General features: G+C 34.8%; 1 protein-coding gene across 3 annotated transcripts in view; it reads right to left on the bottom strand.

Annotated features, from left to right (window-relative positions):
* Positions 1–980: 980 nt before the first annotated feature.
* The window catches only part of LOC114240837 (uncharacterized), a 208,325-nt gene continuing 193,930 nt past the window's right edge, over positions 981–15,375 (bottom strand). For 2 of the 3 annotated variants that reach the window (XM_089729691.1, XM_089729693.1), the window contains 3 exons: positions 9,540–9,738; positions 6,879–6,985; positions 981–5,802 (listed from right to left, as the gene is read on the bottom strand). In XM_089729691.1, the coding sequence (XP_089585817.1) occupies positions 5,680–5,802; positions 6,879–6,985; positions 9,540–9,738 (429 nt within the window). In that variant the 3' untranslated portion in view covers positions 981–5,679. The remainder of the gene's footprint in view (positions 5,803–6,878; positions 6,986–9,539; positions 9,739–15,375) is intronic. The other variant, XR_016323535.1, reaches the window with a different exon arrangement.

Raw genomic sequence — 15,375 nt, 5'->3', positions numbered from 1 at the left:
GTTTTACTTTCATACCTCACTCTCCCTCTACATGTAATTATATTGGTACGATGCACTGTGACGTCTTGGCGTTTTCTATATATCACATTTGTATAGCACAGTAATTGTACGGTTTAAAGAGTATTCCATGTCCACATCCATATATTAATGGATACTTCGATCATCTTCTTTTCCTACATATTCGTTGGTAGCCTAATGGGCTATTCTAGTTTCTCGGGGACGGGTAGTTGAGCTCACGGGCTCAACCTGAGAGAATTTGTTAACACTAGCCCTAGCAAAAGTGGTGCTTCGCAGAATCTACCACCGAATCGGGATCGCGTTACCCCGTTGCCTTGGTCGAATATGTAATTAGTTCGTAATCACGACAAGAGGGTGGGTTATCATGTCATGCCGCTTTAACAAAGTAGCGTTCTGATGCCACCTTTAGATACTTACGAATCGGTTCTAAATTTAAATTGTCGTGAAGGTCGACGTTCCTCACTTACCATGGCTATCATGTAGAAACGGGATTAGATGACCTGGAGAGAGCTTAAGTGCATGCGGGTCGCGTGAGCTTACACTACTACATTTGCGTCATGGCGGGACGTAGGTGTGTCAGTTTTGTAGTGTCATCTTGTTGCACCTTATCGATCATCAGTTAAGGTTGACAGTCGTATTTCTATACTGTTTAAAACCGGCGTGGAAGTGCCGGAAGGTGTGAATTATGATTTCTGTCACATTAAAAAAAAAGAGACCGTTATCGAAATAAGAATTAAAACCGTAGCGTGAATAGAAAACATAATTCATTTAACAAGCAAAGCATTAATACTTGTATTTCTGATTTACAAATGTAGCGGAGAAACAAAATCAAAATTTTGTAACTGAATTTTTAAGGGCTCCCATAATAGAAATCACGGTTTTAATTTTCAATGTTACACGTATGCTTAACCACATCAGCTGTATAGTTTAGGGATTATTTCAAAGAAAACACAAAATGCACAAAAAAATGTTGTATTACACAAAGCAACACATATTCGCAACGCATTTTCTTTTTGATACCTACATATATTTTTGTTTACATCCAATTACAAGCTCTATCTAACAATGCCTTGCATTTGCTTTACACCGATATTCATTAAATTTATTCAATACATATCTAGAAACAAGTATTTCTACTAAACTAGTACATACAGTAGATATTATAACCTAAAAATCAACCTATGTGGCGACATTATAAATTTTGGAACGATATATAAAACAGGGTTAAATCTTAGTACAGAAACGCATGTATAAAGTTTATCAATGTGAATGAACAGAGTATTTAAACAGAAACATGACTTTTTGGCGGGAACACGAGGAGCGACGTTGTGTGATTTGTTTTGTTAATTTAATGTTTCGGGTTTCATTCCACATTTGTACATGAAATAATGGTAGTTAATTAAAGATTTAGTATCTTTTAAGCTATTACATAGATTTTATCGCGGGCTTTGAGCGCGGCGACTGAATCAAGAAATTCCGTAACGAAAATAACCTGACACCCCACTACGCCTACTATATAGCTCGCGTTCAACACATTCACACGTTGCGCTTGTGTAGTGTTTGTGAATAAGCGTGTGTTGTGACGTCACACTGCATGCCCATCATGAAAAGTCTGCCCATCTCTCTCTCGCGCGGTCTAGCTTATGAGTGTGAAGGGGACAGTTAATGTTTTGCTTTTATTAATGTTTAATATAGCGTGGTCTTGTTTTATTATTGTTTTAATATTAAATTATCATTGTCTAATTATAATTGCATAAGTTGATAAAAAATGCTATGCAATAGCTTTACCGCGGCATTTCCGAGTGCCACACGTTTTTTTTTCTTATGAATGAGGTATTACTGGTGGCCCGGAGGCCTTTCCAGTTTCATAAGAAGAGGTGGGCGAGCAAGCGCTCAGCCAGGAGGCGTGGGATTTGCTAACACCCACCTGAGCCCCTCCAAGGGAGACCTAACAACTCAAGAGCAAATGCTTCGCGAATGAATCTACTACCGGATCGGAATCGCGACCCGCTGACAAGATCCGGCCAGAAACATACCGGCTGCTGCGGGTGTTAGGAGGTTTAGCATCTGTTAAAGTGTGCAAGTATGGGGAAATTAAACAAAGGCGCAAGATATAGCTTGTCGAGTACTTCCAAAAAATTATATTATGCAGGTATAATACAGCTCATGCTTTTGTTATTTATGTTTTAATTTCCGCTGAAAAACTCAGTGGATTAATAATTTTTAAAATATGTTTATGTTTAAAAATATGTAATAGTTAATAGCTTAAAGTTTAATCTTTAAATTTTATTATGACCCGAAAATTACGGAAATGTTTGACTTTGAGTCCTATGGTATACAATAAAAATAAAATATCTGTTGATACATATATCTGCATAATACAAAATATTTGCGAGAACCAACTTCAACAAAATATAATGAGAGAATATCATTCAATAAATTTCAATAGGTACAGTTAATACATTCAATAAATTTTTTTGCTGATCGATCACTCGAAAAGTGACCGTTACTTTACTACTATGATCTAATATAGAATAAAATTAAATGTAATATTGTTTGTAAAAAGATCAGATTCTTACATATTCTCGACTGCAAAGCATTGGTAAACAAAACAGAAAATAATATCAATTCATTTTACTAAAATAATAATATAATGCCTATGTGAATTATAGTAAGGGAAGTTTTATACAACTCCCGCATATTCTACTTCACTACGTAATAGAGTTTTAAATAGTGCGTAAGGTAATATTAGGAATTATGTATGTTTTAAACATTGCTAGGTAAAATTTTCTTGCAAACATATAAACATAAGATGACAATATCTGAGACTAGAAGCTTATTACATTACTTTTTTTCTAAACAGTTTCGCATAAAAAATAATTGCGAAACTAAGTACCGGATTACTAATTCAACTATTTTCTATACTACAGTTACTTTTGTTAATAGTATCGATTATTTATATTCTACAACATTGCCTCACTATTCGCTTTCATATTCAATTGTAACATACATTATACTAGTACTTTAGCACAAAGCCTTAACCTATATTAATACACTTTGATTATATAATAACTCATTACTAATAACAACATCCTTTACAAAAATTTCATTGATCACAATCTAAAATTTGTAGCATTATAAAAAGTGATGATAGAAGGATACAAAATTATAGCTACATAAACATTTTATATTTATTTATTTGGCTCATTGGCACGTACAGACGCGCTTTGAAATCGACTATTATTTCAAATTCTCAAACCGATTTAAATGAAACATTAAAGCTTAATTAATACACCGGTACCACGTAACCACGAACAAAATGGTATTGCTGTGTTGTGGTGAGGTCTGTTTATAACTACTTTGATATGTACACAATAGATACTTACAAAGCTTTTGTTTAACGCATGTAATGATAAAAATTTAAAAACTTTACGATTTTTTTAAAACTGTTGCGGCTATTTATAATACCTATATATACACTACTACTTACCGAGTTTTTACCACCCATTTTATGAGTTCGCGATTTCGCTGAAAATTGTGGTAAAAACCCGTCTACTTCTTGTTAAAGTATGTACTTTATGTAAAATGTTCCTACACTCATTCTGAATTATCTAGTAATTATGGGATTAGTGTAGCATATCCAATAATCCAATCAAACATACGTCGATCTAAATTGTCCAAGATAACAACAATCTTATGTGACGCCTACCAAATATAGTAATCATTGTTTTCAAAGCACTTAGCATATTTGGCACAGTATTGGAAGATTTAAACAAAATTTAATAACCTACATTATTTCACTATAAATTCTAATTTACTGTTACACCCAAATTTATAGATATTACATGTTATATGATAAGTATTTTAACCGTACTCACTATTAGCAGAATACCTACTATTTCAATAGATCATGGTAGTCAACGAAATTATCTACTGCAAATATTGCGTAAGAAAGAAAATATATAATCATTTTAAATGTAATTTTTCTAAAACAACGAAACAGCATTATAAAAACTTTTTTTTTCCAATTCCTACATTTGTATTTGTGAGTTCACTGAATAAGTATCCTTAAATCTACAAAACACGACATTTAATCTAGAGAAGGAAAATATTAGACCCATAAAATACGTTTATAGATTACGAGATACCTGAAGATATGATCAGTAGATCCAATAGAATTATTAGTAAAATTTGAATGTATATTATATACAACAATAAGAAGCTCATCATTGATATGATACAGCGAGAGAATATTATGATAAAAGCCGACCAAATTGAATTCTTACCAAATCGGATCGGATTTCAAAACGGGCGGGTGCTAAGTGAACAAGTCCCATGCGAGTTTGGTCAACTCACAGAAAAGCGTACACTTTGAAGTTTAATACTTACTATTTTAATTTGGCCGTCATGATTTATGGACAGTTTTATTCTTATGAAAAATCTGGTTTTTGTAAATAAGACAATATTAAACTAAATTTACGTATAAATGGAAACTATTTGTACGTAATAGATTTATAAAACAAATCCAAACACTTTTTGAAATTACATGCGCATCTTCGGATAATTATCCGGAATAAATTTTAATTTAGTGACGAGTACATTCACGTACACAACTTAAATCTAATTCACACTTAAGAGTCCAATAAAGAAATTATCGCAAATAATATGAGTACTCGTCTCACTGGCCGCCGCTAATGTCACTCGAACATCCCTTATGTCTACCAACATAGAAGTCATGCTACAAATTTAATTTAAATACTAATACTATTTGTAGTGCAGGACAAATATGTAGTTACCACAAATACCTTTGATTATTTTGGGTCAAGTCATAAATATAGATACCAATATACTCGTAGATACCAAATAATAAATTTTTATTGGAACGAAGTTCTTTACGGCAGGCTTGGAGGAGATAGGAATTTTGCTGCGCGACCGAACTGAAAAAAATGTGATAGTAAAACCGTAAGAAAAAGTCCGTGAAATAAAACCGTTAAATGAGACGTGCGCAGGCGCGACAGTCGTATACACAAGCGAGTAGTGTATAATACCTTTCTCTTTCTCCTTCTTTCTTTTTGTTCTCTCATCCCTTCTCTCTCTATTTTGTAATTATTTCTATTTCTATGTAATTTTATGTTGTCAAACAAAAATAAAGAGACATATTAGGTTATTTTAATTGATAATTTGAATTACGATTTTTTTTTAATTTACGTAATTTATTATTTCCTAAATACTTTCCTGTACTTAAATAAAAACTAATCAGCAAAATTTAAGAGAAAAATCAAGAAAACCTACATAAAATTGAGCACGATTTTTTTTTTGCAAATTGTGTCTATTCTACATTAGCCGAAGGAACTTCGTTCCTACCTGGTGTTCCACGACACCACATTTTTTTTTATTTTTTTTAAAAATAATTGATGAGTATTCTTTTTATCACTATACATTATTGTGACTAATTTTTATAAAACGACCTCTGGATAAAGTATAAGTAAATATCATATTTATATTGATTAAAATCTTTAGGAAATGGAATATTCGGTTTACACTAACTTTATAATGGTAGACATAATTTCCCAGTTATCCAACAAGGCATGGTACCTCCTAGCGACGAGTCGATCTCTGGCGGTCGGTGAAAGAGTGTCTCATTTATTTGCGGACCCCGCGCTATGGGTCCACCTCATGGCAGACCTCCATGTAGTCGGGGTCATGCATGATGTCCTTGATCATGTCTTTGAGCATTGTGTACCGCGGGAACATCGGGTACACCTTCGAGCTGCTGTATTCCGACTGCAATTAAAGAATACAATGCATCATATATTTTTGATGGAATGGTTTTTGTACCATATTTAATAACCCATATTTATATTAACTAGAGGTCCCGCAGTAGTCGAAATTCGACTATAACTAATTGGAATTGTAAGTTTGTACACTAACATGATTGTATTTTATACTTCTATAATCACAAATTTCTACAAGACTGACGAACAATATTTAATCTAATCTCAATTTGACAACAGACGCCAGGAACAAAAGTTTGACAATAAATAGTATGCATGCGTGTGTGCGTCAAATACATGGTATGTAGTGTGTGTAATGTTTTCTTTATTGATTTAATGTATCTTTTATGCATTATTTAAAAAAAATATTAGCATCGTGCACTTCTTCGCTATATTCTCTATAAGTATGGAAAATTTCATACTCCTCCGTCCGCGCAATTTTCGTAAAAAGGGATACAAAGTTTTTGCTTCACGTATTAATATATAGACATATTAATAAAATTAAAAGATATCCGTATGAAAACAAAAGTAACGGATGTATCATTCACAATTAAAAAATTGAAGTGGGAATGGATAGGTCATTTAATAAGAAGCAAAACTAAGAGGCTAAATTAGTAACTGAATGGTACCCTCGATAGGGGAAAAGATTAAAAGTATGATCGTTCCAAAGGTGGGTAGACGATATAATAGCCGTTGCAGGCTCTACGTGGAAGAGGAAATGCCACGACCGGAACTTATGGCAGGATTTGGGGGACGCCTATGCGAAAGCAAAACAATGTTACCCCATGTCAAATGAAAAGAAAAAAAAAAGAATAGTATGTACCTAAATATGAATTAAGGTTGTTAATAAAGGCTTCTTTATCTTTATTTAACCCATACCTATATTTGATAACACTGTTGATTAATTTGGATTTAGCAACTGCTTGACAGGATTTGACCATTAATCATATTAATATTGCTTAACTATAATAGTTTTATTAACACGTACTTAGAAAGGGCCACATACCACACCCAGCAAAGTTAGAACATATTAGGCCACTGAAAGTAATAAGACGTTTGTCAAACTATATTTCAAAATTCACACACCTTTAATTCCCTGATGAGATTCCTCAGGCCTGTGTATTTCTTGAGTAGACGGTACAGATCGTTAGTCATTTGAGTGTTCTCAGTTTCTATCTGAGATGTTGTCATATCTGGAAAACAAACGTTTAAATTATACTAGCTTTTGCCCGCGACTCCGTCCGCGTGGAATAGTTACTTTGGCTTAACGCTAAATTTTACCCTCCACTTCATTTACGTAGAAAGTGAAAATATTATGAAATATTCTTTATTGGTGCTCCACTTGTATGGGTCTCATGATATTATATAGCCTATAGCCTTCCTCAACAAATGTGCTATCTAACACTGAAAGAATTTTTAAAATCGGACTACTGGTCCTGAGATTAGCGCGTTCAAACAAACAAACTCTTCAGCTTTATAGTATAAGTATAGATTTAAGTAAAATTAATTGCCACATGTATGATGGAGCTTCAAAAGAAAACGGCTCGATCCATAAAATCTTTTTAATTGTGTTCGTAGTTTGACAGGACAAGGTTTGCATGAAAGATTTTTGTTGAAAATCAATCGATAAAGTTTAATGGTACGGTATTTCTATATTGACAGGGCAAGGGCTTTGATTGAGAGTAACCATCAGATGCGTCGTACGCTTATCAAATGACTACGAAGGCGTTAAATAAAAGAATAAAAAAGCAATCTTTGTTAAATTATAACATTTTATTAACAGTCATTACGTTGAGTGTTTATCTGTCAGTATTAACAAAATCACGACTGTCGGATAAACTAGTGCAATAAATGTTACAATAAGCAATTAGCACAAAAATTTTAAGTAAGGATTTCAATACATAATTGTGTTTTCTGATTGCAGTAAAATTCAATTAATGATTTTCACGCGGTTTTAATATAAAACAAACATTTAACCACACGGAATCCGAAATAAGAAAAGAAATCACTGGGTCACGAATATGTTTTCCTACTATTTCCGGCTATTCCTACCCTGAAGTACCGATCTGAAACTTACGACAGCCTTTATACTATACAATTGAGATTCAGACTTCATGTCTCAAAAAGTGGTACCATTAACATTCTGATTTACATGGGCTCCGATAACCACTTAACACTGATTCCGCGATAAGCTTGTTCCCCATTTTAAGCAATAATTAAAAAAATAAGAAATATAAAAAATAGAGCATCTACGTTAACAAAAGTCTTGATTTAAGTGTCGAATATTTGGAAATATTCACCACACGTAATAAGACCAGAACTCAAAATCAAAAAGTTTTCGCACGAAGGGTTCGAAATCATAAATGGTGAGGGTAAATACATAAAGCCGTAGAGCACGGAGGTCTGGCGGGCTTACTCGTTTCATTGTTTTGTGCTTAATTCGTGCTTAGGGCGGACTTGTGGCTGCGACGCTTAATTTGGCTCCGAGAACCACCCCGTTTCATTCAAACAATTAGGATTTATTATTCGCAAAAATTAATTAAAATCTGGTTTATTGAATGGAACGAGTCGAATGAGTGTGTAAGAAAATTAGATTTTTTTTAAAACGTTTGATTTTACGAAAACAAACATCTTGGAATTGATTCTATCTGTTCGAATACTGATTTGAACACATAGAATTTAATTAACAATTCAACAACAAATTCAATCTGAAGAAAGGAAAAATATAACCTAAGAACACAATTTTAATAAAACCTTCTGTTTCAAATTCATACCGCATATCCTTGACGGGATTGTTCAATTACATTCAATACAAAAAGTATAAGAATCAGATTGCAGCGACGTCGAAATGTAATTACACGAGCGGTGGTTGTACTAACAGTCGTTCCAAGATTTTCCTTTCGGAACAAATATTCGGATTAAAACTTGGCTTAGCGCCAAACCTTTACGGTGTAACCAGGTTTCTTGTAGACGCAAACGAGTAGTTCGCATTGTCGTTTAGAGCGCATATAATAGTAAAAGCTGGAAGGAAATTGGAACTTGAAATTGGTTTTTGAAAAACTGCAAAGTTTCTGTCTGCAATTGGAGTTTGTTTTTTTTTTGTTTTTTTTATTGCTTAGATGTGTGGACGAGCTCACAGCCCACCTGGTGTTAAGTGGGTACTGGAGCCCATAGACATCTACAACGTAAATGCGCCACCCACCTTAAGATAGAAGTTTTAAAGTCTCAGTTTATTTACAACGGTTGCCTCACCCTTCAAACCAAAACGCATTACTGCTTCACGGCAGAAATAGGCAGGAACTACCTATAGGTGGTACCTACCCGTACGGACTCACAAGAGGTCCTACCACCAGTAATTACGCAAATTGTAATTTTGCGGGTTTGATTTTTATTACACGGTGTTATTCCTTCACGGTGGAAGTCAATAATCTTAAGTAAGTATTTCAGTAAGTATTATTAAAAAATTATTAGAAATTTGTATTATTAGAAAAATTGGTACCCGCCTGCGGGATTCGAGCACCATTGCATCGCTACATACCAATGCACCGGACATCTTATCCTTTAGGCCACGGCTATTTCAAAACTTGTTTAACAACTTGTTTTATTCGATATCCATTTTACATTTTAGACATTTGCAGACTGTTTATAAATTTTAATGATCCAATAAAAATTATTAAAATTACCAAATCTTATAGTCTACGAGTATAGGGATAGACCGAAGAGTTTGAAAACCATATTCAAATGTACCGTTCAGACGCTCTATCCGCTCCCTTCGATCAGCAGCTTCTTCTGCCAGTTTCTGAGAAGTTTTAACACCTTCTCCCGATTTCTGGGTTTTTTCCATGATGGCACAAGCACGAAGTACAAAAGCGGGAACAGTTTCTGCTTTCTCCTGACGGGGAATTTCTACCAACGACCAATACTGGGTTTCCAAGCGGATGACGTCCTGTAATTGATAAAATAATAAATAATATAGGCAAATAAGTACTTAGCACAAGAATTCGACGACTCGAAAAATAAGAAGAATATAACGCTTTTTTATTAGCCATAACAGTTTTAAAATAAAAATGAAATGTCTCTTTTTGATGGTAATTTTGCTAAAAAATATGCAAATTTTATATACTGATTTCAATAGTACAGCATTTACGTGGTAGGTCACGACACATGTAAGTGGCAATAACTTATTGGACAAGAGCAACTCCTGAGTTTTTTTTTGTTGCATTGATGGGTGGACGAGCTCACAGCCCATCTAGTATTAAGTGGTTACTGGAGCCCATAGACATCTACAACGTAACCGCGCCACCCACCTTGAGATATAAGTTCTAAGGTCTCAAGTATATGTAGTTACAACAGCTACGGCTTCTTGACGATTCTGCTTAGCAGTGAACCTGCATACTAAATCAATGGTAAATAAAGTCTTGTCGCCTTAAAAGTGCACGTAAAGGTGTACATAAATGAAAACATTTTGAAGTATTTATCACAATTTTGAATCTTCAAAATTTAATCAACAAATTAATAAACTTTAAAACTGAAACAGTTGCGACATTTAATCCGGCGATGTTATTGAATAAAACGATTTGTACATATATACCTTTATACATACATAACACTCAAGCGACATAACAAACACTGAGACTTCACTCCTATAACAATAAATCTAATATATAAAATTCTCGTGTCACAATGTTCGTTCCCATACTCCTCCGAAACCGCTTGACCGATTCTCATGAAATTTTTTATGCATATTCAGTAAGCCTGAGAATCGGCTACTATCTATTTTTCATACGCCTAAGTGATTAGGGTTGTCCACCCCTAACATATTTTTTTTATTTGGACATATTTTTTTTGTTATAATGAGGTATTATGTGGTTGAATGAGGTTTTGTTATTTTATTATATATTCCCTCATCGTTCACAGCACTACATACCTCTTTCACTCATTTACCACATCCTTACACACTTACAATAAGCTAGTTTTTTTTTCTACACTAGAAATTCCCTAGAAATCTTATATATGGCAAAACAATGTTTGCCGGGTCAGCTAGTACACCTATATACATACATAACACTCAAGCGACATAACAAACACTGAGACTTCACTCCTATAACAATAAATGTTGCTGTAAATTATAAACGATCTTTGTTGAGAATTGCTAATTAGCGTTTCGTCTGTTCAATTTTGCGCCACTTAGCTCTTGTCTCGCTTATTAGTAAGGATGACTGGCAAGTTCTTACAAAAACAAAGCGTTTCTTAACAGTGCCAACTAAATTGATGTTCAAAGTGCCTTCAATTGAAAGCCGTCAATGAAATTGTTCTAAATCTTAGTTTACAAATGTCGTTGGTTTTAATATCTGTATCAACGGGAGGTATTTTTATTCTGAATTTGCTCGTACTCTCGGAGAACCGAGAGAATAATACATTCGACGCTTGAAAGGCAAACGTGACTAAGCGACAATAACTGCTTTGTACATAAATGATAGGCAATAGCCATATTTGATGCGCAAAAAAAAAAATATTTCTAGTTCTATTAAAATTTCAATCCTACAGCTAGATTCGTTAAAATAGAATTTTTTTCAGGTATTTCAACTTTAAATTAGTCTACTGGAAAGTTCACGCATTGTCGCTTAGTCACGTTTGCCTTTCAAGCGTCGAATATGGAATGTGTTGTTGCATTTTAAAATCTAAAACAATTTATTACGAACACAGAGCATACTATATTGCACGGATATGAAATTCATATCACTTTGTTAAGGTTATATCGTCGTGAAGCGAAGCAGAAGTGTCTTTGTTCTAAAGTGCTTGTTAGTCGTCGTCGTTCACTTTTCACGCATCGATAATTTTATTCAAAAGTTGCAATTAGAGGGATCTCGGTTTTCACATTTAAGATATTGTTTTAATAATGAAACAATTGTTTTATGAGAGAAGTCAGTTTACAGGTCACTATTCCATGCCCTTCATGAACCTAAGGATCGCAGCAGATGGAGGGAAATCGTAGTGGAGAAACTGATGCAGCGGGGGAGTAACGACCCTCAGTAGGAGGAGGAGGATTTCATGGAACTGCAGTCGGGATAGAACCTTCAGTAACAGAACCTTCGGTAGGCAGCGGCTTGGGCAGAGCCAAACCCCTGGCATTGCTGACGTGCATGAGCGAAGGTAATCACTCACCATCAGGTGGGCTGTATGCTCGTCTGCCTACACAGGCAATAAATAAATAAAAAAGTTGGCTATGCTCGACGATTTGTATAAATAGTGCTTCTAATAAGCAGAATGTGCATTTCCCCCCTAGTCTTTCATTTTATTACAAGGCATATTATTGCACTGTTTTATTCACAATAAAAAGTCAGATATTTGGTGTCGTCCTATTTGCTAATGATGTGTGTTTGATTTCATAATGGTACCCAAACTAAATAAACTGTCAAAGTAAAAAAAAAACTGGTGGTACTGGTGGGAGGACCTCTTGTGAGTCCGCGCGGGTGGGTAACACCACCCTGCCTATTTCTGCCGTGAAGCAGTAATGCGTTTCGGTTTGAAGGGCGGGGCAGCCGTTGTAACTATACTGAGATCTTAGAACTTATTTCTCAAGATGGGTGGCGCATTTACGTTGTGGATGGATGTCTATGGGCTCCAGTAACCACTTAACACCAGGTGGGCTGTGAGCTCGTCGACCCATATAAGCAATAAAAAAAAAACACTTTTCACAACACTTTATTTTGGTAAATATTTTTTGAAACAACCAAATAAATCGTTTAAATGCACAGTATCATTCTCGATGCAGATCCATTTTCGACGAAGCACAATGTTTTAACGCTTCCCATAAAATCTACGGAGGGCAATTTCAATTTGCAATATTCATTTTTAAAGAATGCTGTTTTATAGGTTTTTCACTACCGGCCAGTTTTTTTTATTGTTGTTTTTGATTCTGTTTACTAAAGCGACCATTAATAATTGTAAATAGATATGCTTTAACAAAATACGACTTCAAATTGAAAAAAATATATATTCCAAAACAAATTAATATGCACTAAAAACAATAATCATTGAAATCCGTTGGCGTGATATTGAGTTATTGATTTATTCATCTATTTGTCGCGCACGTACTTAATGCAAATTTAAGGCTTATTATATGGTTTTCTCATGGATACCATTATCAGGACAGGACTAAATTGAAAAGGGAGCACACGGGAAGCGTCAGCTTTCTAATAAAAAGATAATCATCAAAATCAATTCACCCAGTCAAAAGTTATGAGGTAACAAACATTAAGTTGAGAACCTTCTCCTTTTTTGAAGTCGGTTAATAAAAGTCAAATGCGTCATAAAAGAGTCAAACATATACAATTCTTCCTCGGGCGGGAACGCGTCTTATTTCTGGCGTTTTTACTTTTCTTATTCAGTGCAGAAAGCTACGGAAGCTCCACCGTCTCCGGAGAGTTCACTTGAAGAAATATAATGAACGCCGGAGACCAATATTTTTTTTTAATAAAGTTTTCCCCTTGAGCTTCATTAATTCCTTGTATAGCAGTAAGTATTATGTAGTATTACATGCTCAAATAAAATTTATGTTGAGTAATTATTTTATTTCCGCTTTTAATGCTGAATTTTTATTTAAGTTTCAAAACATTTTGTTTTGTTTCTTGTCCCGTTACGTCAATAGTGAAGTAGTGAATATATAAAGTGCTTCTATTGAGAGTTTCTGATGACTCTATCAAAAATTTCGCTCTTAATATTTTTTTCGAAAAATGTATATGTTCATATTCTTTCGCACTGGTACTCTAAGTTGTTGGAATAATTTTGTTTTTAAATTAATAGAATGTTACACAGATAATTTAAGGTTAACGTTTTAAAGATAACCTATTTTTTTATTTTTTTTTATTGCTTAGATGGGTGGAGGAGCTCACAGCCCACCTGGTGTTAAGTGGTTACTGGAGCCCATAGACATCCACAACGTAAATGCGCACCCACCTTGAGATAAGTTATATTAGATAGTTATATAAGAATAAGTTCTAAGGTCTCAAGTATAGTTACAACGGCCGCCCCACTCTTCAAACCGAAATGCATTACTGTTTCACGGCGGAAATAGGCAGGGTGGTGGTATCCACCCGCGCGGACTCCCAAGAGGTTCTATTTATTTATTTATTAAGTTGCACCAACAAAGTGATCATCAATACAAAACATTGACAAATTGACAAAAGTTCATGGCAGATGTCACCTCAATTATAGGTGCAATCGAATTATAGCACAAATACAATCACCAGTAGATTGTATTTGTGCTAGCTAACCTATACCGTTTAAAGTTTTTGGCTAATCAACATGACGAAATACAAATAAATAAAGGCCAGCAAGCAACAGATGAACAGAACGAACATACGGTTGGCCGTGTTAAGGATCTTTAAGAAAAGAATGAATTCCGAAAACTATGAATTCCGCCAGTTTGGGAATTGAGGTAAAACTGTCAGTCGTATTCTATCACGACTGTCTTTAGTTTGCGACAAAAATAAGCAGCATAGCCAAACGCCTGCTCATGAGATTCTTGTTATTAGGTTTTTTGACATCGATTATCTGGAACAGCTGCGTTCATCGACAGTGCGTTTCCAGAGGTCTTTTTGCCACGTACCATCCGGCTATGAAATGTGCTCCCCTCCACGGTGTTTCCCGAGCGCTATGACATGTCCTTCTTCAAAAGAGGCTTGTGGAGAGTATTAAGCGGTAGGCAGCGGCTTGGCTCTGTCCCTGGCGTTGCTGAAGTCCATAGGCGATGGTAACCACTCACCATCAGGTGGGCCGTATGCTCGTTTGCCTACAAGGGCAATAAAAAAAAAATCGTTTCTCCATCGGCAGCAGATGCTACTTTTTTCTTGCCTGTATTTTATTCATAAAATTTCATTCGATTTTCAGTGTTCGTGACCCGATACTCACGGCAGTTACGAGTGTGGCCCTTAATCACATTTCAGTCAAGTATCTGCGCGAGTTCAAACGCTCTGTAGTCGGTCAAGTGTTAGCAATATTATAACGCATTACAGCGGTATGCTGCCGTTGATTCATACACTATAGATTCGAACAGCAAATTTTGCGCAAATTTTCATATTTTTCCACTTTTTTCTCATGCGTATGTGTTCATTTCTACGCGACTCTAATCAATAATGGTACAGTTGTTTTTGGTAATCCAGGTAAGATATTGAAGAGTTTGAAGAAGTTGATGCTCTTCAAACAACCATTGATAGTCACAACGGAGTGTTACAGGGTTTATTAAAAGTTATATAAAGGAAATAATAATGTGAAACTACAGTACGTGACTACGTATTTGCGATACGATGAAGCCGTAATTGTGATGTAGTTAATTGCATACTGTAATAGAGCTATGTGTTTGATGGTATCAAGCTTTTTGGATGCCATGAATATTTGCTATGATGTACGGGTCGTTATCGTTGATACCGTCACTGTTGTTAATGCGAGATAATTGTATTCGAAATATATTAATTAAATCAGAATAATTCGGATTGGTAAATGAGGATGTCTTCAAATATCCAGTGAAGCGATTTTTTTTAGTTTTTATTGTTGTAATCTGTGACAATTTTGTTCGTAATTC

Source organism: Bombyx mandarina, chromosome 09, assembly GCF_030267445.1.
Source record: "Bombyx mandarina strain Sakado chromosome 09, ASM3026744v2".
NCBI lineage: Eukaryota > Metazoa > Arthropoda > Insecta > Lepidoptera > Bombycidae > Bombyx > Bombyx mandarina.
The sequence above is the reverse complement of the archived record's forward strand: the minus strand, read 5'-3'. Positions and strand labels throughout refer to the sequence as shown.